Below are 25,682 nucleotides of genomic sequence, written 5' to 3'. Positions count from 1 at the left end.
TTCTGATACACAATATTTAAAGGCTATACTCCACTTATAGTTATTATAAAATATTGGCTATATTCCCTGTGTTGTACAGTATATCTTTGTAGCATATTTTATACATAATAGTTTGTACCTCTTAATCCTCTAAGCCTGTCTTGCCCCTCCCCCTTCCCTCTTCTCCCTAGAGACTATTAGTTTGTTCTCTGTATCTGTGAGTCTGCTTCTACCCGTTCCACTTTTTTTTTCAAGTTATACTTAATAGTCAAGCATTAGAAACGTTCCCATTAGAGCGAGGAACAAGACAAAGAAGTTCTGTATCTTAGCAACTATTTAACATCATATTGGAGATTCTGGCCAACACTATAAGGCAAGAAAAGAAAATAAATTTTAAATCATCTAGCTAGAAACCCCACAGCGTACCAGTCACTCGGCTGAGCCTGGCTTTTACAACTAATGAAGTTCAGGAAGATAAAAAGTAGTAGCTTTCCTAAACAACTGTTTTGATAGGAACATCCTGGTAAAAGAATTAAAAATTAGGATCAACACCACATTCATAAGATGGGTTTTCTCTGGGGAGAGGAGATAGGACCAGGATTTTAGGTAATGATCTATAGGGATTTTAGATTTGTGTTTAAATTTTTAAAGGAGAAGATATTTCATGAATTGTGCATTAAAGCTGAAAGACATATATAATTTGAAGTTATACACCTTTCAGCCTGTGCCATTTCATTAACTTGTATTTGGAACGCACGATTTATTTATGCAGCCAGTATTATTGAACGCGTCCCATGCGCCTGGTACTGCTCATCACAGTGTTCCTGTGATGCCAGTATATGGTTGCTACCACGGCTCTATGGAAAGGCGCAGTGACTTGCTGAGGAGCGGCGTTCTCGCAGTATCCCTGTGGCGTTCGTACACGGCTATCACTTCTGCATTACAGAAGGGTGAGGGCCTCACCCAGCTAGGACGAGTGGGGCCGATTCAGCCAGGCGTTATGACTCTGGAACCTGCACCATGAACCACCACACCTGCCACACCTGCCACACCTGTGCCAGAGAGTGGTGGGCTAGAGGCTCCGGCTCCTAGGACAGAGCTTGCCCTGGAGTAGACCTTCAACCGATATCTGTTGAAAAATAAGAATGAGAGGGTGAGCCTGCTTACTTCTCCCTCATCTTAACGTCCCCATCCAGTCTTAGGAAGAGGACAGAGAATGGGTGGCTTTGCTGGTGCAGTGGAGCCCTGATCATCTGCTTATTCCACAGAAGAGTCAGGCCTGACAGATCCCCAGGGGAAGCTGAGGGGGAGAGGGCAGTCCTGCCAAATGGGCACCTCAGCCTTTTTTAATTTTAATTTTAATCTTTGCAACATGTAAAGTTTTTTTCAGTCTGAAACTGTATCAACCTTTCAAAAATTGCAGCTGGAGTACAAAGAACTTTTCCTATACCATTTGAGATTGAGTTGCTGATATGATACCCTTACCATCCCTGAACAGTTTAGAGTGTATTTCCTACAAATGCATATGCTTCCCAGCAGCCGCAATGCAGCCAGCAAAACGAGGGAATTAACACCCACACAGCATTACTGTCTTGTCCACACTCTATTCGTCTTCATAGTAAACGGATCCAGCTCAGGGTTACATTTTGCTTTTACTTGTCATGGTTCTTTGGTCTCCTTCAGTAGAACAGCTCTTCCTTCTTCCCTTGCTTTTCACATTTATGCCACTTTTGAAGATTGAAGACCAGTTAATCTGTAGATGGTACTTCAATTTGGGTCGCCGCAGCCTTTAGCCCCGCCCACTGGAGGCAGACCAATGGCAAGGGCTTTGGGAGCCTCCCCCATCAGCACCCCTCCTGCAGGAGGAGCAGGTGAGCTGGGGCTGAGGACCTCCACGGAACAGGAACCAGCCTGAGGACTAGATTGTTTGGAGCCCAGTCTGGGACAAATGACCTTTTAAATTTGATTGCTTTATTGGAAATTAATGTGAAAGACACAAATATTACATTTGTTTAGTTTTACATCTAACATACTATCTTCAATATTAAAATTATGTAAAGTCAGGGATGGGGAGGGTAGGGGTATAGCTCAGTGGTAGAGCATGCGCTTGGTGTGTGTGAGATCCTGGGATCAATCCCCAGTGCCTCTGTTAAGAGGAAGAAGAAAATTTTTAATAAAAAATAAATTTTAAAAAGAAAAAAGAAAAAAAAAGGAAAAAATTTTGCGAAGTTGTAACTGTCCCAGAATCCCAGCCTTGTGAACGCCATAGCTAAAAAGTTGCAGTTGACCCCTGACATGTAAAGTAAGTCTTCCTTTGTCTCAGGGGCACCTCTTTTTCACTGACAGGAGCGGCCTTTCAGGGCCATCCCCGAGGAAGGAGGTGCCCGCCCTGTGCGTCCTTGATGACCTCGTGCCCTCGATCCTTTCCTTCCCTGCTGGCCGGCCCGCCAGCGCCTGTCCTGCGGGGGGTCTCCACCGCACGGCCTCAGGGCGGGCGTGGGGCTCCGAGCTGTAGCTTTCCTGCGTGGGCCGTGGGCGTGGTTATAGCACCGGTGTCGAGTCTTCCTAGTGGAGTGCCGCGTTTGTGGTGCTCGGGTCCTCCTTGAGCGGTGACCTCCTGGCAGGGACGGGCCACAGCTAGCCAGGCCACCGCTGGAGGGGCTGCACCTCATGTGTGGCCCCGGTACCAGAAGCAAAGAGTGTCTTCATAAAGGGCGTGCATTCTAGTCACTGCTGTGAGATACGCCAGTTTCACAAAGGGATGGTGAGAGAATAATGTAAATGTTTTCATTCAAATCAGGATAATAAATGAAGTTGATTAGGACTGTCTTTGAAAAGTGTCCTGTGTCCCTGTTTGGTGAGCCCTGGAGGCTCCCTGTGGCCAGTTAGCTGGCCAGCCACTTGTGGTCAGTTGCTAGCACTGCGCTAAAGTCCTGAACACTCTGTGTGACAAGTGACAGCACCCCCTCCGCTTGTCGCCTCACACCTCCCACACTGGCCCTTTTCAGTTGCTGTGCCGCCCGCTCACGCGGCCCCGTGGGTTCTTCCAGCACCCCCCATCTGCTTGGCATTTCCGTCTGCAGAAGGACTTGTGTCATTTCAGACACAGCAGTCTGTTGTGCTGTGCTCTGCCAGAGCAGTTTATAAACGGGCCTTTCTCAGCGTTCAGATTTCTTCTGGCCCAGGGACGTGTGCGGAGGGCTGCTGTCCGCCGAGGGCTGTTCCGTGGGTGTGAGGAGTTTGCCTCTCCCAGGGCTGTGAAGTCTGAACTCAGGTATGGTGACGTGGGGTCACCCCGTGGAGCATGTGGACACAGTCTCAGCACCGTCACCGACTAAGCCCGGGCAGGTCACTGAAGGTCTTCACACTTCGGCAATTTCCTTTGTAAAATGGGCTGATGGAATTAGATCAATAGTTCGTAGACTCTGTGCTGAGAAGGTGCTGTTTGGCTCCAAAAACAGTTCGTTCTAATTATCAGAGGTCTCTGTGTTTAGTGGCAGATGTTTCCTTAAGGAGGAGCTGGGCCAGCCTGCCCGAGGCTCTGCCAGGTCAAGCAGAATGCGGCCCGAGGTCTGTCCCCACCTGTCTTGTCTGTGCCCTCCTTCTTCCTAGCCAGCCCAGCTCACTCACAGGGATTCCATATGCGATTTCTTTGAGGAAAAAGGTCGTGCTGCTTTGAATTTGTAGACCGTGCCAGGCCTGCGGCTGGGGAATGAAGTGAGTGCTCTCAGGGCGGCTGCTGTGCGGCGGGGCAGTGACCAGCGGGCTGGGAGCCGCACAGGATGAGGATGGAGCCGGCGTGGGAAGAGAAGGCGGCGGCGGCGGGGGGTGAGGGTGAGGGGTGGGTGTGGGTGGGCCGTGGGCTACGCAGCCTTCCCTGTGCCACCAGCTTCCAAGGCAGAACTCGGGCAAGTCCCAGAATTCTAAATTCAAACCTGGCCTCCGAGTCTGTTTGAAGGGAGAAGAAAGTATACCTTATTTATCTCTGTGTTAGTTTCTTTGAAGTTTTTTCAGTATTTAGATACATGGTATAAGGGTCTTCACTTGTACTCTTGCCCCAACCCTGCAATTGTTAATTTCTCCCCAAAGGAGAAAAACCAAGGCGTGAGGCTTTTCAGGCCCGTGCAGCCTATCACGTCATGTCACCCAGGGCCAGAATGACATCATGGGGCCTGAGTCTCCACCTGGGTTTTCCCTAGAACTGAATTATGCCACTGTGGTGACCTTATGGCAGGTGTTCTCAAGGCTTGGTCAGTTTGAAGGGTGGATCAGTTCACTTGGGGACCAGTTCACTCGTCACTTTCCCCAGTTTTGGTAGCTGTGCTGTGGTTACAAAGAAATACACACTGGACTCTTCAGGGACAAAGAGGAGTGCTCTCTCCAACTTAATGAAACAGTCGGGAAGAGCAAGTGTGTGTGTGTGTTCAGAGAAGGAGATGGGGGAGGGGAGGGGAGAGAGGAGGCCATCGAATCGGGCGAGAGAGGCGCTCAGGGAATCCGGGTGGAGGGCATATGGGGGCTCCTTTTACTACCGTGTCACTTTCTACAAGTTTGAAATTAAATCAGAATAAAAGCTGCCCCCAAAGGACAGCACGGGTGGCATTCTCCCACAGCGCCTGGTGGGCGTCCTGACTGCCCCGTGTATCAGCTGCGCTACCAGCCCCGCCCTGCGGGCTCCACCCCGTTCACCTCTGCACTTGTGCCATCTGCACCACGACCCCAGGGCCCCGGGCGGGGCCTGCCCCACGGCACAGCCTGGCGTGCTGCTCCGCCTCCTGGCACTGCTGCCTTGAAACCCGAGGTCAGAAGGACCCTTGACAGGAAGGTGGGACCCACTGGGACTGAGCTGCGTCTGTAACCCCTTTTCTCGAACTATTTTCTTGGAAAACACTGCGATCGGTTAAACATCTTTTTAACAGAGCTGGCGCCAGGTAACAGCTGTTTCTGCAGCAGTGTCCATGCGAGAGCCTGGAGCAGGGCCAGCCTCGAGCCGGATCAGCCCCCGCCAGTTTTTGGAAATACAGCTTCCGTGCGAGAGTCATGGGCGTGCTCTCCTTTCACCTCGGAATGCCCCTTATGGTTTCAGAGTGGCTCAGCTTTGGGTAGTTGCTCATTACCTGATGAATACTTCCTGGTACCACGCAGGTTTGGTGATCACCTTCTCATTAAGAGTCAAGTTTTAGGTGTATGGGATTAAAAAAGTTTTTACTAGGGGAATAAGGGTTTTATTATTGAAAGTATTTATTTCATCCTTTTCTGCTGCTAGTTTCACAGAAAACAAATTCCCAGAGACCCCCAGGCTCATCTTCAGCACCTGCACGTCCGAGTGCCGTTTCTGGAGCTGCGTTCCACCTGCTAAATAATTCACGGTCGCCAGCAGCGGCTGCAGGTCTGCTGTGAATTATGAATGTGTCTTCTGCAGTGCTTTGTGTCGAGTGTACGAGCGCTTCCCTCTCCGTGCGCCTGAAGGGAGAGCCTCACCCTTGTCAGCCTGTGGCCTGGGATCCCTGGAGAGGGTGCACGAACTTGCCTCCTTGGGGAGCGTAAGCTAAGGAACAATGTCTCTGTGCGTGGCCCGAGCCTTTGCCCGGGGCCCCGGGAGCTGTGCCGGCTGACCCTGGTATGGATTCAGAGGGGTGGTTTGCGGTGAATGGTTGGAAGTGTTTGGTTAAATGGCATCACAGTGGCTCTTATCAGCTCTACCCAGGTAAAGTCCCTCCGGTCTGTGCCTTGTCGCGGTTGGCGGGGGCAGGCAGACGATGCGGCCCTCAGGTGCGTGTGCTGAGGGGGGCACGTCAGCGGGAGGCCGTGGCCCTTCATATAACCCGACCTTGAGTTGCGATTTCAGTGTTTAGAGTGCTTGCGATCGTGGTTTGGATGAGACGTTCTGATGAGGTGCTAATGGGCTGAAGCCTCGAGTTGCAGAGTTGTCTGTAACACTTCAACACCGAGGCCTTATTAATCTTACTTGCAACATGTAATCTACAGGCTTGTCCAGCCAGTATAAAGCTGGTGGCTTTTCTCGTTTTCAGCAAATCTGAACCAGACTGCAAAACCTTTCTCACCAGGAAGGCATTCCTTTGACTCAAACTGGCGAATTGAAAGAAATGAAAAACAAACAAACCCAAGAATGACAGCAGAAGCCAGGGGCGCCCCCTAGAGCGGAGCTGTGGGGGGTGGGGTGGGGGGACAGGGCGTCTCCTGTGAGTGTCTTCTCCTTTGGCTGGAGGCCGAGTGCACGGTTCCACCCAAACTCCTGGCACCCAGGAGAGAATCAGGCGGTGAGTTGCGCGCAGTGCGGCTCGTCCCGTCACCTGTTCTGGCCTTGGACTGGGGTAGGAATTCTGCGTTTGGAGGAGTTTCATCTCAGTGTTCAAGGTCAGTCCTTCCAGAAATGTGCACTATTTTCCATGAGTCGAGAGCAGTTCCAGGGTGAGTTTAAAGGTGGTGTGAATTATGATACTAAGAATTTGACAGTGGATATCAAGGCCCAGGTGACTTCCCATGCGTGTCGTGGACACGCGGAAGAGCTAAGATTTTGTCGCTCTCCCAGGGGCTCTGCACCCGCCACATGGCTCCACACGGTTGTCTGCAAGAATCCGCCACCTCCGATTATCAGGAGGTCTCCCGATGACAAGAGCTCTGTGCTGACCTGCTTTTTGCAGCAGTAAAACTGTCTCTGACTTTCTCACTGGGGAGAGTGTGCGGGTTCCCAGAGATCTGGCTGTCGTGAAGTGAGATGGCTGAGGCCTCAGACTCAGACAGTGTGGCCTGGCCCCTATGCGCAACCTTGGTGCCCCTAAGACCCCAAGACAGGAACTGCCCTGCACCCACCGGGGCGTCAGTAATGGCAGACCTCAGAATGTGCTGTGGCCCCTGACCCGCACAGCACACACCCAGGGGCCGGGGGGGGGTCCCCTTTTTTTATATATATATTTTATAGCTTCCTTCTTGAGTAGACTTTTAAAGTGTCAGTTGTTGATTTGTGAGTCTTAAAAACTAATTTACATTTGTCAGCTCTTACAAGCATGAGTTAGTAGACAGGCTGTCTTTCCTTAAAATGTCAATCAGCGCTCATTCTTCCGTTCACGGGTTGTTCCGCAAATGCACAGCCATCCTCCCCCAGCGCTGGGGGCGTGATGGCCGTGCCAGGAGGTTGTGAGCTCTGGGCAGGCACGGTGGTCTGGGTGGGAAGCCTGCCGCCTCCACCAGCCGCTCCCCAGCCGCTCCCGTGTCCTTCCTGCACTAGCTGCAAGGGAGGCAGACAATCTACATCATGGTGCTTGCTGCACATTGGAGTCCAGATACCTTTTGTTTGAGAAATCAAAGCTCCAACATCCTTGATGGGGTTCAGCTACTGTGTCTTATGCAGTTGGAGCCAGTCTTCCTCTTTGCACCTCCCCACTGCCCCTGCAGCCCTCACAGTCCAGGCCACCAGCACCTGCAGCTGGACCTCCGCCTGGCAGAGCTCAGGACCTCCCTCCACATGCAGCCAGAGGGGCCCGAGAAGGACAAAGGTGCCTTCTTGACATTCCCTTGTTAATCTCTGTCCTCCAGGGTAAAATCTCCATTGCTTGGCACCCACCACCTGGCCCTGCTGGCCCTGCTCCTCAGCACTCTGGCCCTACAGCCCAGCCACACAGGTGTGAGCTGGCTTTCTTCTGCCACAGGGCCTTTGCACGTACTCAACCTGTCCTGGAACACTTTTCCCACTTTTCTGAGGTCGGTTAACTTCTGTTCTTCCCTCAGCTCTCAGACCATCATTCCCTCAAGGGAAAAAAGCTGAAGGAAAAATGTTCTGTGCTCACACTTTACAGGATGTCTTTAAAATAGACTATTTTGTGAAGATCACCCCATTTGTCGGCATGAAGTGGAGCAGGAGAGCTCACACCTCTGCTCAGACCCCCCCGCTCCTGACGCTGGTGCTTAGTGTACATTCAGTTTAGCTTGGGGTGGGTCTCTCCAGGGTGGCACCGTCTTGAGCCCCACTTGGCGACTGTCCACACTCTTCTCCCACTGCCTTTGGTTTTATGGCCTTTCTCTTACTGCTCTGGAGCTGCTCTTAACTAGAAGGAAAGTCAGTCCTTCATCTGTGTGACGTTACATGGATTTTCTGTTTCTTGTCTTTTGGTTTAACTTACAGTGTTTTTTGACATACAGAGATTTTATTTTGTTTGTTGAGGTGTAGTTGACATACATTATATTAGTTTGAGGCATGCCAACCTAACGATTCAAAACGTGTATATATTGAAAATGGCCACCACAGTAAGACCAGTTAACATCCCTCACTGCAGTCAGTTTTTTTCTTGTGGTGGGAACTTTTAAAGTCCACTCTGTCAGCAGCTTTCAAACGTGCACCACAGCGTCATTAACGTGGTCACCGCGCTGTGCCACCTGAGGACGTCCCCGGACTCACTGCGCTCGTAATGGAGGCCCAAACACCGGCCCCTCTGCCCCCGGACTCCCACCCTCCCGCTGCGCCCATGCTCGCAGTCCTGCCTCGCGGCTCCGGGTGTGTGCCTGCTGCTCGCCCCACTCAGGCACGGCAGAAAGCGAGCCCGTGTTTTCCTGTTGCGTTCTGCTAATTTCATGTTTCACATTTACATCTTTGGTCCATGTGGGATTTAATTCCGTGTGTATTGGGAGGGACCTGACTTGGCTGTTTTTCAGATGGTTGTCCAGTTTTCCCAGTAGCGTGTCTGTTTCTGCACCGGTGCCGCTGCCCCACTGTGTTCAGGACTCGGGTCGGTGACATGCTGTGACGGGCAGGGCTGGCCCGGCCTCGTTGCTCTGTTGTGTGTAGTTTCCCGGCATTTCATGTGTAGCTTTCCACGTGAGCTCAGTTTAGACTCAGCTTGTCCAGTTCGAGTGAAGCGTCTGTTGGGAAGTGTATCGGACCATGTGTGACTTCAGGGAGGATGAATGTCTGTGGTGTGGAGCCCCTGGTGCCCCAGGGGCCGGACACAAACCAGACGAGAGGGAGGCCCCTTCCCGGACCAGAGCCCCGGGGGGAGAGGGAAGGAGAGTGTGTGTGTGGGGGGCTTTCCTCGTGGGAAGTTTTGTGTGGAGTCTAAGCAAGGCGTTTCCAGATGGTTCTGTGTACGTGGTGGCCGGGTGGCTGGGCCCATAGCCTCACCTGGACCCTCGTCCTCGATCACTGAGCGGGGGCCGTGGTTCAGGTTTAGCGACCGCGTGTGTGTCGCGCGGTGGACTCGGGGCTGGTGCCTCCCTTCTGACCCGGAGGCGGGTTCCGTCACGAGTGTTTCTCTCACAGATCACATACGGCAGGTGGGGTCTAGTGAGCCTCAAAGCAAAGTTCATACTGTCCTTCTCTGATCTTATGCAGCTTCTTTTTAATCTTGTTCTAGCTTTTTTCACAGCAGTTGGGGTGACGTGGTCACTCTCTGACCTTCTCTTTCTTTTCTCATCCACGCGCTTTCTGAGCTTTGAGTGATTCCTGCAGCAGTGGCTTCTGCTGAGACACTTGCTCGGGTTCCCAGCTGAGCTGTCTGGTCCCCTGAAGGCCCATCTCCTGGGGGCCGTGGCTGCAGGCCAGCCTCTGCCCGCCATCCTGCACTGTAGACGGGCTTGATCGCCACTTTGCGTTGCCTCTGTCCCCACGGGGCTTTGTGCTGGGTCACTGACCTGTCCTGGTCTCCCCACCCCGGTCCCCTGTCACTAATAGGACGCATTGGAAGCGGCTGGCCAAGAGCCGGAGCCGGTTAACTAGTCCACCCGACTCCTCCCCGCGAGCCCGGGTGAGAGAGCAGAACGGGGCTTGTGAGCCTGGTACTTCCACCGGGCAGCCACGCTCAGCCAGCAGAGCCTGTGCCCCGCCCCAGTGCAGGTTTGGCCGTCCCTGTCCCGTGTCCCCTGGGCTCTCACAGAAGGGGCCTGTCCTCGGCAGAATGTCCGGCCGCTGGTTCCGGCCCTAGGCTTCCATGGCCAGGCCTGCCCACCCTGCTGTGAGGGGGCCTGCTCATGGGAGGGCGACAGGGGTCCCGAGTACCCCCGTCTCTGTGTGAAGGGAGACGGATCTTTCCAGAGCTTGTTTACAAGACAGTGGAACCGAAGGCTCCTTAGTGCTGTTTGCGGCCGGCTTGGGAGCACACCCCGGGAGCGTGTGTTTTCCACGAGGGGCGGCCGCCCTCTAGTCGTCACGCTGGCTCGCGGTTGCACTCACGCTGGCCCGGGCGTGAGACTGGTCGCGTGCAGGGAAGTACAGGGATGTGAGTGCGAGATTCCCATCCTGACGAGGCAGCTTCCCCAGGCCCTGGGAACCCCACCGGTGCCCCTGTCCCTCTGCTTGCCCTGTGGGTCACCTGGCCCTGACTCCCAGCGGCCCCTGACCTCAGGTGGGCTCACCTGGTGCTCCCGGTTGTGCCCGCGGCCCAGCCAGCCGCGATCTGTGCCAAGCATCCTTGTCGGGGGCCGTCAGCATCCAGGTCCGGTCTTGTTCCATGCTCTGCCCTGTACCTGGGACGACGGGGCCACGGTGTGGGCGTGCACTGTTCTTGGGCCGATCGCAAGTTCTAGAGAAGACAGCTTGGTGAGGCCCGGCCAGCCCCGCGGGCGGGTGTGGAGGACACACCCGCAGGTGAGTGAGGTCTGTGCTGGCCCCACAGAGCTGAGCGGCGCCGACCTGAAGGACTGTGTGAGCAACCACAGCCTGAGCAGCAATGCCAGCCTCCCCAGTGTGCAGAGCTGCCGGCGCCTGCGCGAGCGGAGGGTTGCCAGCTGGGCCGTGTCCTTCGAGCGTCTTCTGCAGGACCCGCTGGGCGTGCGATACTTCTCCGTGAGTACGATGGGTGATGGTCCCTTCCTCTGGCAGGACCCGGGCCCGCTCTGGTTCAGACCTCAGGTCAGGGCAGGGCCTGTGTCTCCTCCTGCTCTTGCGCCTGCCCTAGGCGCTTGAGGCCAAGGGGGCGGAGCTTCTTGTAAATGCTGGGAAGGGCTACCTGTCAGCAAGGGCAGCTGTTAGGAAGGGATGCTCGGCTCCCGAGAAAGCGGCCGTGTGCGCCAAAGTGGTCCTCAGCGTGGGCAGCTTTTCAGTTCGTCTTTTGGGGGAATTCTGGAGACGCGCTTGTGACCTCTGGTTTCGGTGAAAGGCGGTAAAGAGAAAAAAGTGGGAATGAAGGAATCGGCAGAGGTCGAGAGGAGGGAGGGCCCTCAGCCATTACCGGTTCGCCCTTTTCTGAGGGCTGTGTGAAGGCTGATTGCCGGTGTTTTTCTTAGGATTTTCTAAGGAAAGAGTTCAGTGAAGAAAACATTTTATTCTGGCAGGCCTGCGAGTATTTTAGTCATGTTCCTGCACACGACAAAAAAGAGGTATGTTTCTTCAGGCCGGGGAGTGGGGGTGGCTGAGGGCAGGGTGATTTCATCACAGCTTCACACCTAGTGCAGTTTGAAAAGTCCATGTAAAAATATTTTCACACCATGAAAAAATTTCTTTTTCAGACTAAGTTTCTTAATATATATGGTATTTAATTTTGCCTAAACAGAGCTTGCAGAAATGCCTTCGGCCGTAGAGCTTTCATCAGCAGACGTGCTGCTGCTCAGTGTGCTGAGGGGGTGCAGGAGCAGATTCTGGGTGGAAGAGCACCCTGAGAATACCCGTCCGCCCTGCTCGCCCTCGCGGCCCTGGGTGACGGCGAGCCCCGGCTGGAGGCCGTGCGGCCTGCGGTCCCCTCAGAGGAGGCATCTTGTCTCCTCGCCACACTCAGTGCCGCCCCAACCTCGCCCCCCCGCCCTGCCACACCACCCCTGCCGTCCCCCGCTGCAGCACGGCCAGGCCTTTGGTACATTCAGATTGCCCTTTGAGAAAATTGGGAGGGGAGCTGATTTACTGAAGAGTTTCATATTGGCTGGAACTTTTATCTGTAACTCCAGCAGGAAGTATCTATTGGGCCCCAAGAGAATGTACCTCCAGTGCCTGGAGCTGTGCTGGGCATTTGGAGTACAGCCGTGAAACAGGCAGAACACACGTGCTGTTTGTGGTCTGCGCGTCCGCTCACACACGTGTCCCGGCAGCTCTCCTACAGGGCCCGCGAGATCTTCAGTAAGTTCCTGAGCAGCAAAGCGACCACTCCAGTCAACATCGACAGCCAGGCCCAGCTGGCGGACGACATCCTCCGTGCCCCTCACCCCGACATGTTCAAGGAGCAGCAGCTTCAGGTGACTCCCGGGGTGGGGAGGGGACTCGGGTCCCAGAGAGCAGCCCCCCGTGGGCGCCAGACTGACGGGAGAGTGGGCTTCTGTCCCAGAGCCAGGGTTCAGCCAGGCCGTGAAGCAGGAAGTCCCTGTCTGGTGACACTTCTCCACATGCCTGTGTGTGAGGTTGCAGATTCGTGGGCAGGGGCGTCTGTAGAGGAAGATAGAGGGTTGGATTTTTTTTTTTCAGCTTTAGGACATCTCTGTGATAAAAAGCGTGCATGGACCCTAATGGTTTTTACCAGAGGTTACTTCTGTTGCCGAGTCATATGAGTACTGTTAATAATTAAGACAAAACAAAACAAAACAGTATTTTCAGGGCAGTTCTCACTTCCTTTAGATTTCCAGTTGCTTTCGGTTTCATTCTGATTTAACGAAGTTAAGATGCCCCAGTATGGCCGCTGGTTGTGCTGGGCCCACCCGTGATGTGGGCTTTGACAGGCTGTTGGAATTGGCTGATTGTAAGCATGATAAACCAGGGCTGGTGTGTTATGGGAAAGAAATCAGACATAAAGGACCCAGAAAGTAACTCTGGGGAGAGAGCGGGCTTTCAGAATGGGCCCGGCTGGCGTGTACGGGCCCCGTGTGACTCTTCACCGCGGGCTGGGTGTCTGGCCCCGTCTGGGACTGGACCCTGGACCGCAGCTGCGTTTTTCCCGCAGATCTTCAACCTGATGAAGTTCGACAGCTACACGCGCTTCCTGAAGTCCCAGCTGTACCAAGAGTGCATCCTGGCCGAGGTGGAGGGCCGCTCACTGCCTGACGCACAGCAGGTCCCCAGCAGCCCTGCCTCCAAGCACAGCGTCGGCTCGGACCACTCAAACGTGTCCACGCCAAAGAAGGTGCCCCGCTCCGTCGCGCTGGTCTCACCCGATGAGGGCTGTTCTGGGGAAGGGACAGCAGACACCGTGCTGGTTTATCCCTTAACTCACGGGGAGTGACGGACCTCTTGGGCTTGGACCTTCAGATGCATCTTGTCTGAGGCTGCAGTCTGGGTGGGAGGCTCCAGCTGCTGTCTTGGGGAGGCTGTTGGGGCTGCATCTCTGGCCTCGAAGGCCTGACCCCTCCCGCGGAGAACGGGCCTAGGCAGCCCCCTCTGGCCTCCCTTCTCATCCAGGGTGGTGGTAAATTAACCGTGTTTTCCGTTTGATGGCAGCTGAGTGGAAAATCAAAATCAGGACGCTCCCTGAATGAGGAGCTGGGGGACGAGGACAGTGAGAAGAAGCGGAAAGGCGCGTTTTTCTCTTGGTCCAGGACCAGGAGCACTGGGCGCTCCCAGAAGAAGAAGGACCACGGCGACCGTCCAAATGGTTGGTGGTTTGTGTTGCGCAGGCGGGGTCGGGGCGAGGCTGTCGCGGGGACGAGTGAGGGGGTGTGGGCCGTGCCCCCAGGGCAGCTCGTGCCTCTTCGGTGGCCTGTGGGGCAGGACGGCCGGGAAGCAGGGCGCGGTGCATCCCAGCCCCAGGCCTGGGCCCCCAGTGGCGGCCGCTCTCCCCTACTCCTGCTCCAGCAGTAATAGGCGCTCTGGGCAGAGAATCTGGAAAACACAACCAGGTAAAAAGAAGAAAATGCAGAGTCCTGCCGTCTGTCCACCCAGACAGCTTCTTGCCTGCCGAAGTCTTTGGGGTTTTTGCTTGTTTTTCTGCCACGTGCAGGGGTGCACGAGCCTTTGTAAGTTTGTAAAGACAATGTGACATGGTAGTTTGAGCGTCGAGTGTCCCCAAATCACATTCTTTACTGTGAGTCTGGAGGTGGCTGTGCTGGAGGTCTCCTCCCTTGGTGTCCTTCGTGTGTGTGGCCGAGAAGGCGGTGCGAGGCGCGGGCTCAGCCCCAGCCCGGGGAGGGGCCTCGGGGGCCCTTTGCTGGTTGCAGACGCTGGCTGGGCTGGCGCAGGGAAGGGGTGGGCAGAGAAAGATGACGGTGCTCACCGCAGGCGTGGGAAGCCTAAGTGGGGGGCAGCAACTGGAAAGAGTTTTTTCCCTAGAGATTCAAGAGGGTGATTATTTTCCAAGGAGTAACCTGCAGTCTCCCGGCCTGGGCCGCCAGGTTTAAACTGGGCGGTTTATTGAGGGGTCTCGGACAGGAGGCCTGAGGAGGAGGTGGGAGGCGGTGGTTTGTAGAGTTTATATCTCCTCTCCCCCTGGGAGCAGACTGCACGGTAGGGCTCGTGCCCATCTTACAGAAGGCGGCTCAGGGCTGGGGGCTTGGTGCCGGTGCCCTCCCGCTCCGGGGTCATGCTGTGGGCGGTCAGAGCAGGTGTTCTTCCACAGGGAAGGCAGGCAGGACTGGGGGACGGGAGCGGGGCATAGGGACCAGGGACCCCCCCCCCGAGGACCAGAGACAGGGGAGCAACTGCCTCTTTATGTCTGTGCCCCTGAGCAGGAGGCTGGGGTTCCCATACCTAGCAGATCTTTAGAGACTGTCTGGAAAGGGCTTTAAATCCTGACTCCAGGGCACTCCCCAGGAGTTCTGACATGGTCGCCTGGCTGTCTGTTGCTTTTGAAAGATGGGCTGGTAGTTTGGAGGGTCAGTGGGACCTGGGAGCTGCCGTCTAATCAGGCCCCCCTGCGTGGCCCCCAGGCCCCCTGCACAGCAGTGTGACTGGCGGTGGGCCCTGCTGGAGCAGAGTCGTCGTGATGTTGGGATTGCAATGGGAACACTTGGTGACAAGGGATGCGGTGACTGTGGGCTTACTTTGCACTCGTGGGAGATGGGAAATGAGCTGCAGATAGCGGTGCTGTGGCCGCTGTCCTGTTTACTGCCCTCCTCTTGGGCCCAGAAGCCGTGTGCTGAGATAACAATTCCAGATGAAGTGAAGCGCAGGGCGGCCCTGCACCAGAGCGCCCACTCGTGTTTTGAGCTGCCGCGGCCGTGGGCCGAGTGGACAGCAGGTCTGGGCGGCGCTCCCGGCCCCCTGGCTCCAGCTGTGGGCCAAGCGGTGGGTCTGGGAGGTGAGGCCGTGCAGGGGCCTTTCCAAGCCTGGCTTCTGTCCTCTGTGTAAGTGTGCTCAGCCTGATGGGGTGGGAGTTGGGAGCAGTGACCACATGCGTGGGTTTTTGTGTTAAGTGAGCACAGGTGAAGTGGGTGCTGTTCGCCTTTCTGAGCGACCCTTTCCCCTTCTAGACCCCCTGCACGCCAATGGAGGCCTGGGCCGCAGGGAGTCGCAGGGCTCCGTGTCCTCTGCCGGGAGCCTGGACCTGGTGAGTCCCTGAGGCCACAGCTGATTCACTGGGCCCGCCAGCCTCTGGGCACGAGAGTCATGTCCCTCAGGAATGTGGGGTCTGGGGCTCCACCCAGGCTCTTCCCCACTGGGGTTCGTGGGATCTGAGAGGAGCCATTTGATAGATGGGGAGGGGTGCCCCCTGAGTCCTAAAAATACTTCTGGGCCTATTTTTGAGATCTTTTGTTCTCATTCAGTCGCTGTCTCTTTGGACGCCCACCAGGAGCCAGCAGGTGCTCCGTCTTTGTCTCAGCATTTGAACACCCGTCAGCTCGACGCCCCAGGGTCTGCTTCTGCGAGTCCTCCCCCAGCCTGGCCCCTGCCTGTGGGGGAGCCCAGATCCTGGCCTGCCCCGTGCCCTCTCCTCACACCCTTCTAAACTGCTCGTCTGGTCCCAATGTCTAGCGAGGTGGAGGAAGTGGGGAGACGTTGGGCTGACCGGCTAGCTGGTTAGCTGTTGTCTGATACCAATTTTGGAAAACCTTACTACCGCCAGCATCCTGGTCACTGGAAATTGCCAAGCAGTATTTAATGTAGAATATTATTTCCCCAAATAACAGTTAAGGCTGGACGAGCTTACCATGTGTCAGTTAGCTACTGCTGCCTAACAAACTACCCCAAAGCTCAGCAGCTAAAAACAAAGAACATTTATGACTGTACTTGCGTCTGTGGAAAGAGGAGATTTGGGGCCATTTTGCAGTCAATCTACCACCACAGACTAGTTTTCCAAAGTACCATTTGGGTGAAAGATTTTCGGACCATCGGAAGTGACAGCCAGGGCAAGCTGTATGTCAGCAGGATGTGGCAGGGAGCTATTTCTAGCGGGGAAAGGATGCTGTAACTTGAGACCCAGAGGAGGCATCGGGAGAGACCAAAAGGTTTGCACAGGGAGTGTAGCTGCGGGCTGGCCCCTCGGTCCAGCTCCTGCCCACCTGGAGCCCTGCCTGGGGTGAGGCTGGGGAGGTGCCTTAGGAGCTGTCCTCCAGCCCCTGACTCAGTCCACCAGCAATGCAGAAAGTCAGGTTGCAGGTGCTGCCGTCTGGCAAGGCTTGGTCCCTGGTGCTCCCGAACAGCTGTCTCTCCCGCCCCATCTGCTCCCCATCCTGCAGGTGTGTTCCTGCCTCTGAGCCTCTGAGGGCCGCATCTCCCCTCTCCCAGCCCCTCCCTCAGGCTGACCATCCTTCTTGGGAAGGCCTCCGGTCCCAAAAGGTCAGACCGAAGGATCCAGAAAGATGACCAGAAGCAGCAGAGGGTGGGCCTCAGGCCCTCAGGGTGCGGACCAGCCTGCCTCCTGGGTCCCTGGCCCTGCAGACTGAGAGGTGGGCAGAGGCAGCCCACGGTGACCGTGCGGCCTCAGTGGGCTCCACAGGGTGACTCCACGTGCTTGTGCGTCAGGGAGGCCGAGACCAGACCCGAGAACAGCAGTGTGAGGGGCCCTCCCTGTTCTGAGTAGGGAAGCTAGTTAAGTGCAGCCCTTAGTGTTTAGACCAAGAGACTGGAGAGTAAAACTGTAAATATGGTGCCTGGAGTTGAGAGAGAGAGAGAGAGAGAGAGAATTGCTGTCTCTGGTGTTAACCCAGAAGCTCCACAGGATTCTGAATTCTCAGAGCGGGTGTGGGTGTGGACGGGGAGGCACACGGGGGGCCTCCCCAGGTGTCTGGAAGCTACCATAGCCTCCCCGGGCGCCTTGGCACTTCGTTTCTTCTGACCCTGCACCCGCCACCTCTCTCCCTGCCCCCCAGCCAGAGGCCTGCAGGACCCTGGGGCCCGAGAGGGACAAGGCCACCAAGCACTGCAGCATCCAGCTGCCCGATGGGACGTCTTGCATGGTGCCCGTCAGGGAAGGGCTCTCCATCAAAGAGGTCCTGTCCGGGCTCTGCGAGCGACAGGGAATCAACGGGGCCGCCGTGGACCTCTTCCTGGTGGGCGGGGACAAGGTAAGGCTGTGTAGACCTGGGCCTCTCCTGCCCAGGGTCCTGCCCGTGGGAGAGCCTGCCGATGGGATGGGAGGACCGGCTAGTCTGTTTGTTTTAGTGAATCTGCTGGGCCGGACTCTGTGCTCCTTCTCTGAGCAGTGCGCCTGCTGGAGGCCATCTGGGGGGTGGGGGGTGGGTCGGGCTGTGCGGGGCCCTCTGTGGACGAGCAGTGGACGGCTGGGAGCCTTCTCTCGCCCTGGGCCGGTAGGGCTGTTCCGTGCAGCTATCTGCGCTGCACGCTGTGGGTGCGGGGGGCACCCTGGCTCCCCTGATGTCCCTCTCTGTTCCTTCACATGTCCCAAAGCCTCTGGTGCTGCATCAGGACAGCAGTATCTTGGAGTCCAGGGACCTGCGCCTAGAAAAACGCACTTTATTTCGGTAAGAAAAAATGCAACTGTCATTTCTGTGAGGTTTCCAGAGCCACACGGCTGCTTCTGGTGACCCCTCCACAGGCCTCTGCTCTGCTGGGAGGGGCTGCTGGCGCCCTCGTCCTGAGCTTGGTAGGAGGCAGCCGCTCACAGCCCGGGGGCCAGAGGCGCACTCTCCCCGCCCGTGTATGACCAGGGTGGCGGGCAGGCTGGATGCGGAGCTCGGGCCGTCCCGTGGGGAGGGGCCTGCTCTTGGCCTGTGTGGCCGCCCCAGCTCAGCCCCACCAGGCCTTGGAGAAAACCCTGCAGGCTCTCTTCTCGTGCAGAACCTGGGGACGACTCGGGGACCCCAGGGGTGCCACACAGCTCTGCTCTCAAGACGTAATGTCTACGAGACAGTTGTCGTAGGTCCATAGCAGATGTGCCCGTTTCTCCCCTCCCACCAGGCTGGATCTGGTGCCGATTAACCGGTCCGTGGGACTCAAGGCCAAGCCCAGCAAGCCCGTCACGGAGGTGCTGAGGCCCGTGGCGGCCAAGTACGGTCTGCGCCTGAGCGAGCTGGTGGCCCGGCTGGTGAGTGACGCAAGGCCCGCCGTGCTGCAGCTGCAGCTCAGTGCTGCCTGCGGGGACCCAGTGTGCGCCCAGCTGTCCACGAAGTGCGCTGTGACCAGTGGGACCAAGGACACACCGGGGCCTGTCAGCAGCCCTCCTTCTGGCAGGCCGGGCGGGAGGCGGCCCCGTGGCCCTCTGCTCCCATGCCCTTCGGTGGAGACGCTTGTTGTTTTTTCATGCCTTGGTGGTTCCTACTGGGGTTTGGGTTGATACCTGAGATTTGGGGCTTTTGGCCCAGGGAAACAAGGAGGAGAAACAAATACATGAAAACTCTCCAGCCTCTCAGCATTTGCAAATCTGAGCCGATGGCGGAGCGCGGTGACGCCTGCCCCACCTGCCCAACCCGCTGTCGGGCCCCCGCTGGGGTCTGTCCCGCTTCCAGCCTCCACGCCGCAGAGCTAGTGCTCTCCAGCGTTGCCACGCCAGGCCCCCGGGTTACTCGGTGAATGAGTTCATAGGGGACAAGACCAGAGTCTCTGTCCCGCAACCAGAGGGGGTCCGTAGGGAGATGCCTAGAGCCGCAGGCTCGGAGAGCTGGGCCCCGTGTCTGCTGGTCCCTGCTGGGTCCCGGCACGTGCTACACATTTGCTGCGAAACGTGGTGATTTATGACACACTTGCCTGTGTTCCTTCTTTAGAAAATATTCTCTATCAGAGCTATGATTTCAAGTAGTTTTAGGATTTTAGTTTTCTCTGAAACGGGCTCCAAAATTGTTCACGAGCTTTGACGTGAGTGAGAGGACTGTGCTCAGCTGTTTCGGACACCCCGAGAGTGACGTGAAGCCCCCTCCCAGCTCATTGGGGCTGGGGGTAGGGGTGCCATCCTAGAGTCCAGAGTGTCCCGGACAGAGAGGGACACATTCCCTACTCTGATCATGTCAGATCGCAAGTGATCCCCCAACCCCCGGGGCCTGTTTCCCTAACTGAAAAGGAGGGCGGGTCATAGACACGTGCTCTGTGGTCATGTAGGAGTGTCCGGTCCTGAAGGCTGGCTGGTGAAGCCTGATCCGGAAGAGCAGTCCAGCCACCTGGGGGCTCGGGGCTGGGGAACTGGCGAGGGCGGTGTGGAGGGTCCTTGAGGTTGGGCTGTGAGGACGTGGCTCTCCTTGGACACACCTGCTGACCCTCTTCAGTGAACTGTGACCTCCCGAGGCCAGGAAGTCTGAGCAGGCAGTACCCTGCCAGCCTTGGTCTGGTCCTCACTCAGCCAGAGCCCCCACTGGGCATTTGGTCACCGTATAGTTCTGACTTACAGGGAATTTTGGAGCCAAACCACAAGTTCAGATGCTTTTTTCAACATAGGCTGTGGACCTTGAACAGTAAGGGAGCCTCCCCAGGAGAGGAGGGCAGGACCCCTGGCCTCGGGCCCACCTGCTTCCCACCCACAGGGAGGCACCTGCCCCCGCACTTGCCTCCTGGCATGTTGAAGGCCACGGAGGGCTTCAGGGCCACCGCATCCCGGTGGGGAGTCGTGCTGAGACTTGGGCCACCTTCGCTGACCACCCCAGGCTTGTGGACGCAGGTGTTTGTAGCATCTGCTGCATGTCTTTCACCCCTGGACCTTCGACGTGGCCGAGTGCAGCCAGTGGCCGTCACTTGAGTGGCAGTCTGGTCCCCGTGGGTTTCTAGGGCCAGCATTCCAGGCAGGCCAGCCAGCGCTGGTTGTTCCATGTCAGGAGTCTGCAGCCAGCCCTGCTGAGGTGACAGGACTTGGGGTCACCTGGTGTGTGATTCCATTAAGTCTGGGGAGGTCTTGCTGTCAGCAGATGGACCACATACGGTTGTTCTGGAAAGTTCCAGCTGGGTGGTTACTCATTGTACCTTCTCTGCCTCTAGAACGGAGAGAAGGAGCCCCTGGACCTGGGAGCCCCCATCTCAAGTCTGGACGGACAGCGGGTCATCTTGGAGGAGAAGGACCCCTCCCGAGGGAAAGGTGAGCAGGGTCATGCTGCCGGGCCCCTGGACTCTGCCTCCCGGGAAGCGCCCGCTCCTGCCCTGAGCTCCCAGAGCGACAGCCCAGGCGGTGCCACTGGGGTTTAGCATCTCTCGGGCCTGGCGACCCCCTGCCAGGGCCGAGCTCAACCCTAGGGGCCTAGACGAGTCCAGGCCCTGACTTTGGGCAGGAGGCACTGGGACCGGGAGTGCGAGGGCCTCGTGCTGGGGCCTCCTGAGGGTGTCTTCTCAACCGTAAGGAGGGGCGACAGGCCCTGCGGAACCCCCGGGGCTGCTCCTTGATTCCAGCGTGCCTGGTTCCTGGGAGGCCTCATCATCCCTCTGCTCCAGGGACAGGGGACCCCAGGGCAGTGCTGCCCGGCCTCGGCCCAGCAGTAGCTGAGGTGGGAGCCTGGGTGGTGATGGAGGTCCCATTGTGCCTTGTGTGTGGAATCGGGTGGTTTCCAGAGCCCTTTCCCGCACGCTGCCTCAGCCATGACAGCGCTGCCCCGGGGACATGGCGGTCCCTACAGCCCAGAGCCTGGCCTTGGGGCAGCAGCCTGGCAGCTGGGGCTCAGTCAGGCCCTGCAGCCTCGGGACCTGCACCTCTGGGAGCGCTCAGCCTCTCCCAGGTGGAGGGTGGCGGGGGCGTGTCTCCTGGAGAGAGAGCTTTCTGGAGCTTGCTGAGTGAGGCGAGGAGGTGGCCGTGTCAGGGCTGCTGTGGGCCACGTGGGGCTGCCCCCTCCCTTTCCCAGGCTTTGGCCGAGCGAGCTGGCTCAGCCCTGAAATGGGGCACCAGTCAGTCACCTGCCTCCATCCCTGCTGGTGACCCAGACCGTGGTGGTCCCTCTGCCCTCGGGGCTCCAGTGCCTGCTGCTCCTGCCCCTCTGGGCCCATCTGGGTTCTGGAGAAGGCCGTGCGCTCTCCCCCAGGCCTGGTAGCCACCACAGAGGGTGAGCGGCCCGCACAGGGCGCAGGCGCTCAGTGCCTCCCTCGGGCCCGACGCGGCCGGACCTCCTGGCCTGTTTGCGCGCAGGTGAGTCTGACGGCGCAGCTGCCGGCCCGCGCAGGCAGCGACTGTGACGCCGCTCGCAGGCAGGAGTGCTGTGATTCCGCCAGGCCTCTCTGGGCCAGAGAGGCGTCTTTGGACCGTGAGGGCCACTGGGGCCGGCCTGCGGCCCCGACTCGGGGCAATGGCTATATCTGAAAATACGTAGTGTGAAACTCGTCTGCTTTCTAAAGACATTCGAGCCAAACAGTATCCGAATGAGCTTTCATTCACCTCATGACCACAAAGGCCCAGTAAACCTGCAAACCGCGAGCCCTCTCCACGTCACCCTCGCTCCGCTCCTGCCAGACGCGGCAGGCGGACGAGGGCGGTCCTCTGTCCCCGGGCCCCGCGTCCATGTAGATAAGGGGCCACTATCTCACACCTTTGGCTTCTGTCCCGCTTTCCTCTTAAAGACATAGAAACCTGATTATGTTCAGTGCTGAGGTGGACTTGCGCTCACTGCAGTTAGAAAGCTTATCTCACTGTGTTCAGTGTCCACAGATAAACAGAAAAGTGTGCCAGTCAAACAGAGCACATCTGCCAGCACCAGTTCCAGAAGCCAGTCGGCTACGGTAACTGCCCTCTGCCCGCCCCCCCGCCCCTCCCCTGCGACGCGACGCTCCGGGCGGGTGGCCCGCCAGCCCCGCCAGCCCCGCCAGCCCGCGGCCCCAGTGGCCCTCTGCGCCTCGGGTCGGGCTGGGCTCGCATCCAGGGCGGTGGGCCAGGTGGGGCTCTTCTCGTGGTCCCTTCGTGCCGCCTCCGCCCACTGGCCTGGGGGGTGCGGGGTGGGGGGTGCCTGACGTGCTGTTCTTTTTTAACCGTCATCGTTGTGGTTGACTTTCCTGCAACACGTTTTAAGTCCAAATCAATGCAATCTACGTTTCAAAGCCCTTTGTTATATCACTGATGAACTGTGTGTTGTCATGTGTCTGAAATGTGAGTAGAACTTTGACTTTCCTTCTAACACAGGGAGAGGAGAGAACACTAGGCAAGTCTAATTCTATTAAAATAAAAGGAGAAAATGGGAAGAATGCTAGGGATCCCCGGCTTTCAAAGAGAGAAGAATCTATTGCAAAGATTGGGAAAAAAAAATTTCAGAAAATTAATTTGGACGAAGCAGAGGGTAGGTGTACTTTCTAAAACTTCCACGTTTTTAGTGAATGCAATGTCAGGTTTCCATGTGATCGTTGGAACTTGCCCTGTGTTACTGACATCAGGGTGGCTGTGATCCCTGTCACACTGAGAATTTGTCCCCCGTCAGTCTTCAGCTGTCAGTGTGACTTTACAAGGACTCCAGTTTCAGGCTGAGAGCCAGGCCCCTTAGGAGTCAGGAGTCCCGTGTGGGTCCTCCGTCTGTCTCCTCCCCACAGCCAGGTCCTTGGCTCAGAGGGAGGCTCGGGGATCAGGGTCCTTGTCACTGAGGGTCCTCACCAGAAGGTGGCAGGCAGGAGGGCCCAGGGTTGGCTGTCCTCTGCTGGCCAGAGGCCCAGGGGAAAGGCTGTGTTAGCCTGTGGGGCTGGCCACCTGCGCTTCTTCCTTGCCCGCAGGGGAGGAAGGATGCACCAGGAGACAGAGAGGGAGGGTGCTGGAAACTTCCTTTGCTTCCGAAAGCTTATAACAAAGACAAGCTTGAGAACTGACTTGAAACTGAGCTGTTCCCGTGACCTGAGCTTTGACCCAGGGAGCACATCCTGGTCTGCTGGGCTGTCACGGTTCCCTGTGACGGCCAACATCAGGCGGGAGTAACACACACAGCTGTCTGCAGTTGGCGCCTTTCTGAAAGCCAGCGAGATTTGAGATTTTTAAACTCCTTGTTCAGAAACTAAGATTGTCATTAAAGACTAGAAAAAAGTCAGTGTAGCCACCATCGACTTTGCACGGTGAACTCGAGTTACGACTGGGAATCCGCCCAGGTGGGAAAAAGAAGAGCTCTGGAAGCCAGCAAAGCAGGAGCTACAGAGCAGGCCACCCGAGGCCGCCCGGGAGGGGCCCGGGGCCATGGGGCCCCCAGTGTGGACAGAGGGGTCCGGCCTTCAGGGCTGGACGCCAGTCTCAGGCCCCATCTGGACCACCCTATTCTGAAGGGTGGTGACCCCCAGAGGCCCCCGGGTCGTGGTGACACAACCCGGGCATCCTTCACATTGGCCAAGGCTGGTTCACCAGCTCCGGGCTCCAGGCTGGGGCACGTCCTGGGTCTTTCAGGCCGTAGTGTCTGGCCAGTGGCGTCTGTAATCCTCAGAAGAGAGCCAGGAATCATGTGGCACCAGAGATGTGCTGCTGAAACCCGTCGGCGCAGGGTTGGTCCAGTTGGGCCAGGTTCTCAGTCTGGGCTTCAGGCAGCTTGACTTCAGGAAGGAGCAGAGAGAGTGTCCCTGCAGCTCTGCAGGTACAGACAGGAGTGAGGAGGCCTGGGCAGCGGGACTGAGCTTTCTAGACGTGCATTTGGCTGCATGTGTCAGACGGTAGACTCTCTAAAACTTAGTCAATGTGGGTTTTCTTCCGTAGAGTTTTTTGAGCTCATTTCCAAAGCTCAGAGCAACAGAGCAGACGACCAGCGCGGGCTGCTGAGGAAGGAGGACCTGGTGCTGCCTGAGTTCCTGCGTCTGCCCCCCAGCCCTACGGAGCTCACCCCATCCTTGGCCTCCGCCAAGGCCTTCGGCCAGAGACCCATAACAGGCCACGGCAAGGAGAGGGCTCCCGGGCCCCAGGAGCCACAGGGGCCTGCCTGGGACTGCCGAGAAAGCCCAGCCACCAGCCCTGGCTCTGCGGACAGCGCGCCCTTCTGTGCCCCCGGGACCCCCAGCCCCCCGGTGCAGGAAGCAGAGGCCGGGGACGTCCAGACCGTGGAGGGCGAGCATGTGGCTGACCTGACGCTCACGGGGGAGGGAGACATCAACAGCCCCAACAGCACCTTCCTGCCGCCACCCCCTGCCCCGTGGAACTCGGCGGGGCCTGCGAGACCAGGTACCTCCCAGTGTGACACCCCTGCCCCCCTGTGACTCTGCTGCTCCCTGCCCGCCTGGTGTCGCCCACCCCGTGTTGTCCACCTTGTGTTGTTCACCCAGTTTCCAATAAAAAAGAAACAGCTGTGGTAGGTTAGCCCTTGGCCCCATAAGCTCTCGGGAGGCTTCACGTGGCCTCTTCCCCGGTTACTGTTTGTCGTGGCTGCATCTGCCTTTTCTGAAGGGACTCGGCAGCTGCTGAGGTTCGAGAGTGGGCGGGGTGGGTGCTGAGGGGCCCGGAGGGGGTGTCCCACCATGGAGCGGGGCTCGAGGCGGTGCCCACACCGGGCACAGTGGCACTGTCTCTGCTGCCTCCTCCTCAGTCCTGGGTCCGGGAACACCACCAAGCAAGGCCCTGGGGATTTCTGAAAATGTATGTGTTACTTTAAAATTTCTGATAGCTAGCACTTTCAGTATTTTGATCTCAAGACTGAAAAAAGTGTTTGGAGCAAGTGCATGAAGCCCCATGTGAATGACAACGGGAGGACTGGCCTACAGTCCGTACACAGGGAGGGCTGGCCACCCTCCGCCTGCTGGTCAGACAGCATGCGTGCCCAGGCACCGGGGCCCCATGGGGTTCCCTGACCCGGCCAGTCACAGGTGTCCCTCCAGGTGGAAGCATGAACTTAGCATGAGAAGGCAGGCAGCACGGCTGGCGGCGGAGCCATTCCCCAGAAGCACGAGTGTTGGCAGGTGAAGCGAGGCCCCGGCCTCCTGGAAGGGGCTTGAGGCCACCGCCAGTGTCCCTGCATCCCTGGTCCCGCGGTGTAGGCGAGGAGCCTTGTCCACGTGCGTGTCCACAGGGCCCTGGAGGCTGCCGGTGTCCCCGGCGTGCCCCGTGATGCGCGGACGCTCTAGGTCATGAACCGCTGTTGGGAGCGGCAGGAAGGCCCCGGTCAGGATGCCGCCGGCACTCAGAGTCCTGCCCCGGGGCTGGGTCTTGTCAGACCTGCAACTGCGTCTCCGTGGGGACCCAAGGCGGTGCTGGTCTCCGCACGGTCGTACGCACGTGCGCACCTGGCGCTGTGGAGGGCGGGCGCTGCGTGGGGCGGGCGCCTTCCCGCTGGGACGGCGCGCGGACGCGGAGCGGGCGAAGCCGCAGCCTCCCGCGCGCGCCGCCCCGCACGGCCTGCGCCGCGGCCTGGCTGTCCTGTCCTGCTCTTCTTTGTAGACTCCTGTGTGTAGTTTTCACCTGTGTTTGGAATCTGTTCTTCCCGGAGAAATAAACTCTAGATCTCATCACCGGACTGGTTTAAAACTCTCTCCTTTCTCATTTGAAACTTTGTTTCCACTTTAGAAAAACAATAAGGGTATCTTAATCCAGGGAAAGTAT

The 25,682-nt window shown here is 57.4% G+C and overlaps 1 protein-coding gene across 6 annotated transcripts in view; it reads left to right on the top strand.

The window, feature by feature from the left end:
• The window catches only part of RGS12 (regulator of G protein signaling 12), a 111,129-nt gene that overhangs the window by 78,235 nt on the left and 7,212 nt on the right, over window positions 1-25,682 (top strand). For 5 of the 6 annotated variants that reach the window (XM_072946919.1, XM_072946918.1, XM_072946922.1 and 2 more), the window contains 13 exons: window positions 10,605-10,774; window positions 11,215-11,307; window positions 12,010-12,153; window positions 12,852-13,031; window positions 13,346-13,499; window positions 15,313-15,389; window positions 17,152-17,346; window positions 17,690-17,763; window positions 18,200-18,326; window positions 20,201-20,297; window positions 21,840-21,919; window positions 22,317-22,470; window positions 23,853-24,311. In XM_072946919.1, coding sequence (XP_072803020.1) covers window positions 10,605-10,774; window positions 11,215-11,307; window positions 12,010-12,153; window positions 12,852-13,031; window positions 13,346-13,499; window positions 15,313-15,389; window positions 17,152-17,346; window positions 17,690-17,763; window positions 18,200-18,326; window positions 20,201-20,297; window positions 21,840-21,919; window positions 22,317-22,470; window positions 23,853-24,311 — 2,004 coding nt within the window. Of the gene's footprint in view, window positions 1-10,604; window positions 10,775-11,214; window positions 11,308-12,009; window positions 12,154-12,851; window positions 13,032-13,345; window positions 13,500-15,312; window positions 15,390-17,151; window positions 17,347-17,689; window positions 17,764-18,199; window positions 18,327-20,200; window positions 20,298-21,839; window positions 21,920-22,316; window positions 22,471-23,852; window positions 24,312-25,682 lie in introns of those variants that run through there. The other variant, XM_072946920.1, reaches the window with a different exon arrangement.

Source organism: Vicugna pacos, chromosome 2 (genome assembly GCF_048564905.1).
Source record: "Vicugna pacos chromosome 2, VicPac4, whole genome shotgun sequence".
In the NCBI taxonomy this organism is placed as follows: domain Eukaryota; kingdom Metazoa; phylum Chordata; class Mammalia; order Artiodactyla; family Camelidae; genus Vicugna; species Vicugna pacos.
This window is presented reverse-complemented; position numbering and strand designations above follow the sequence as displayed.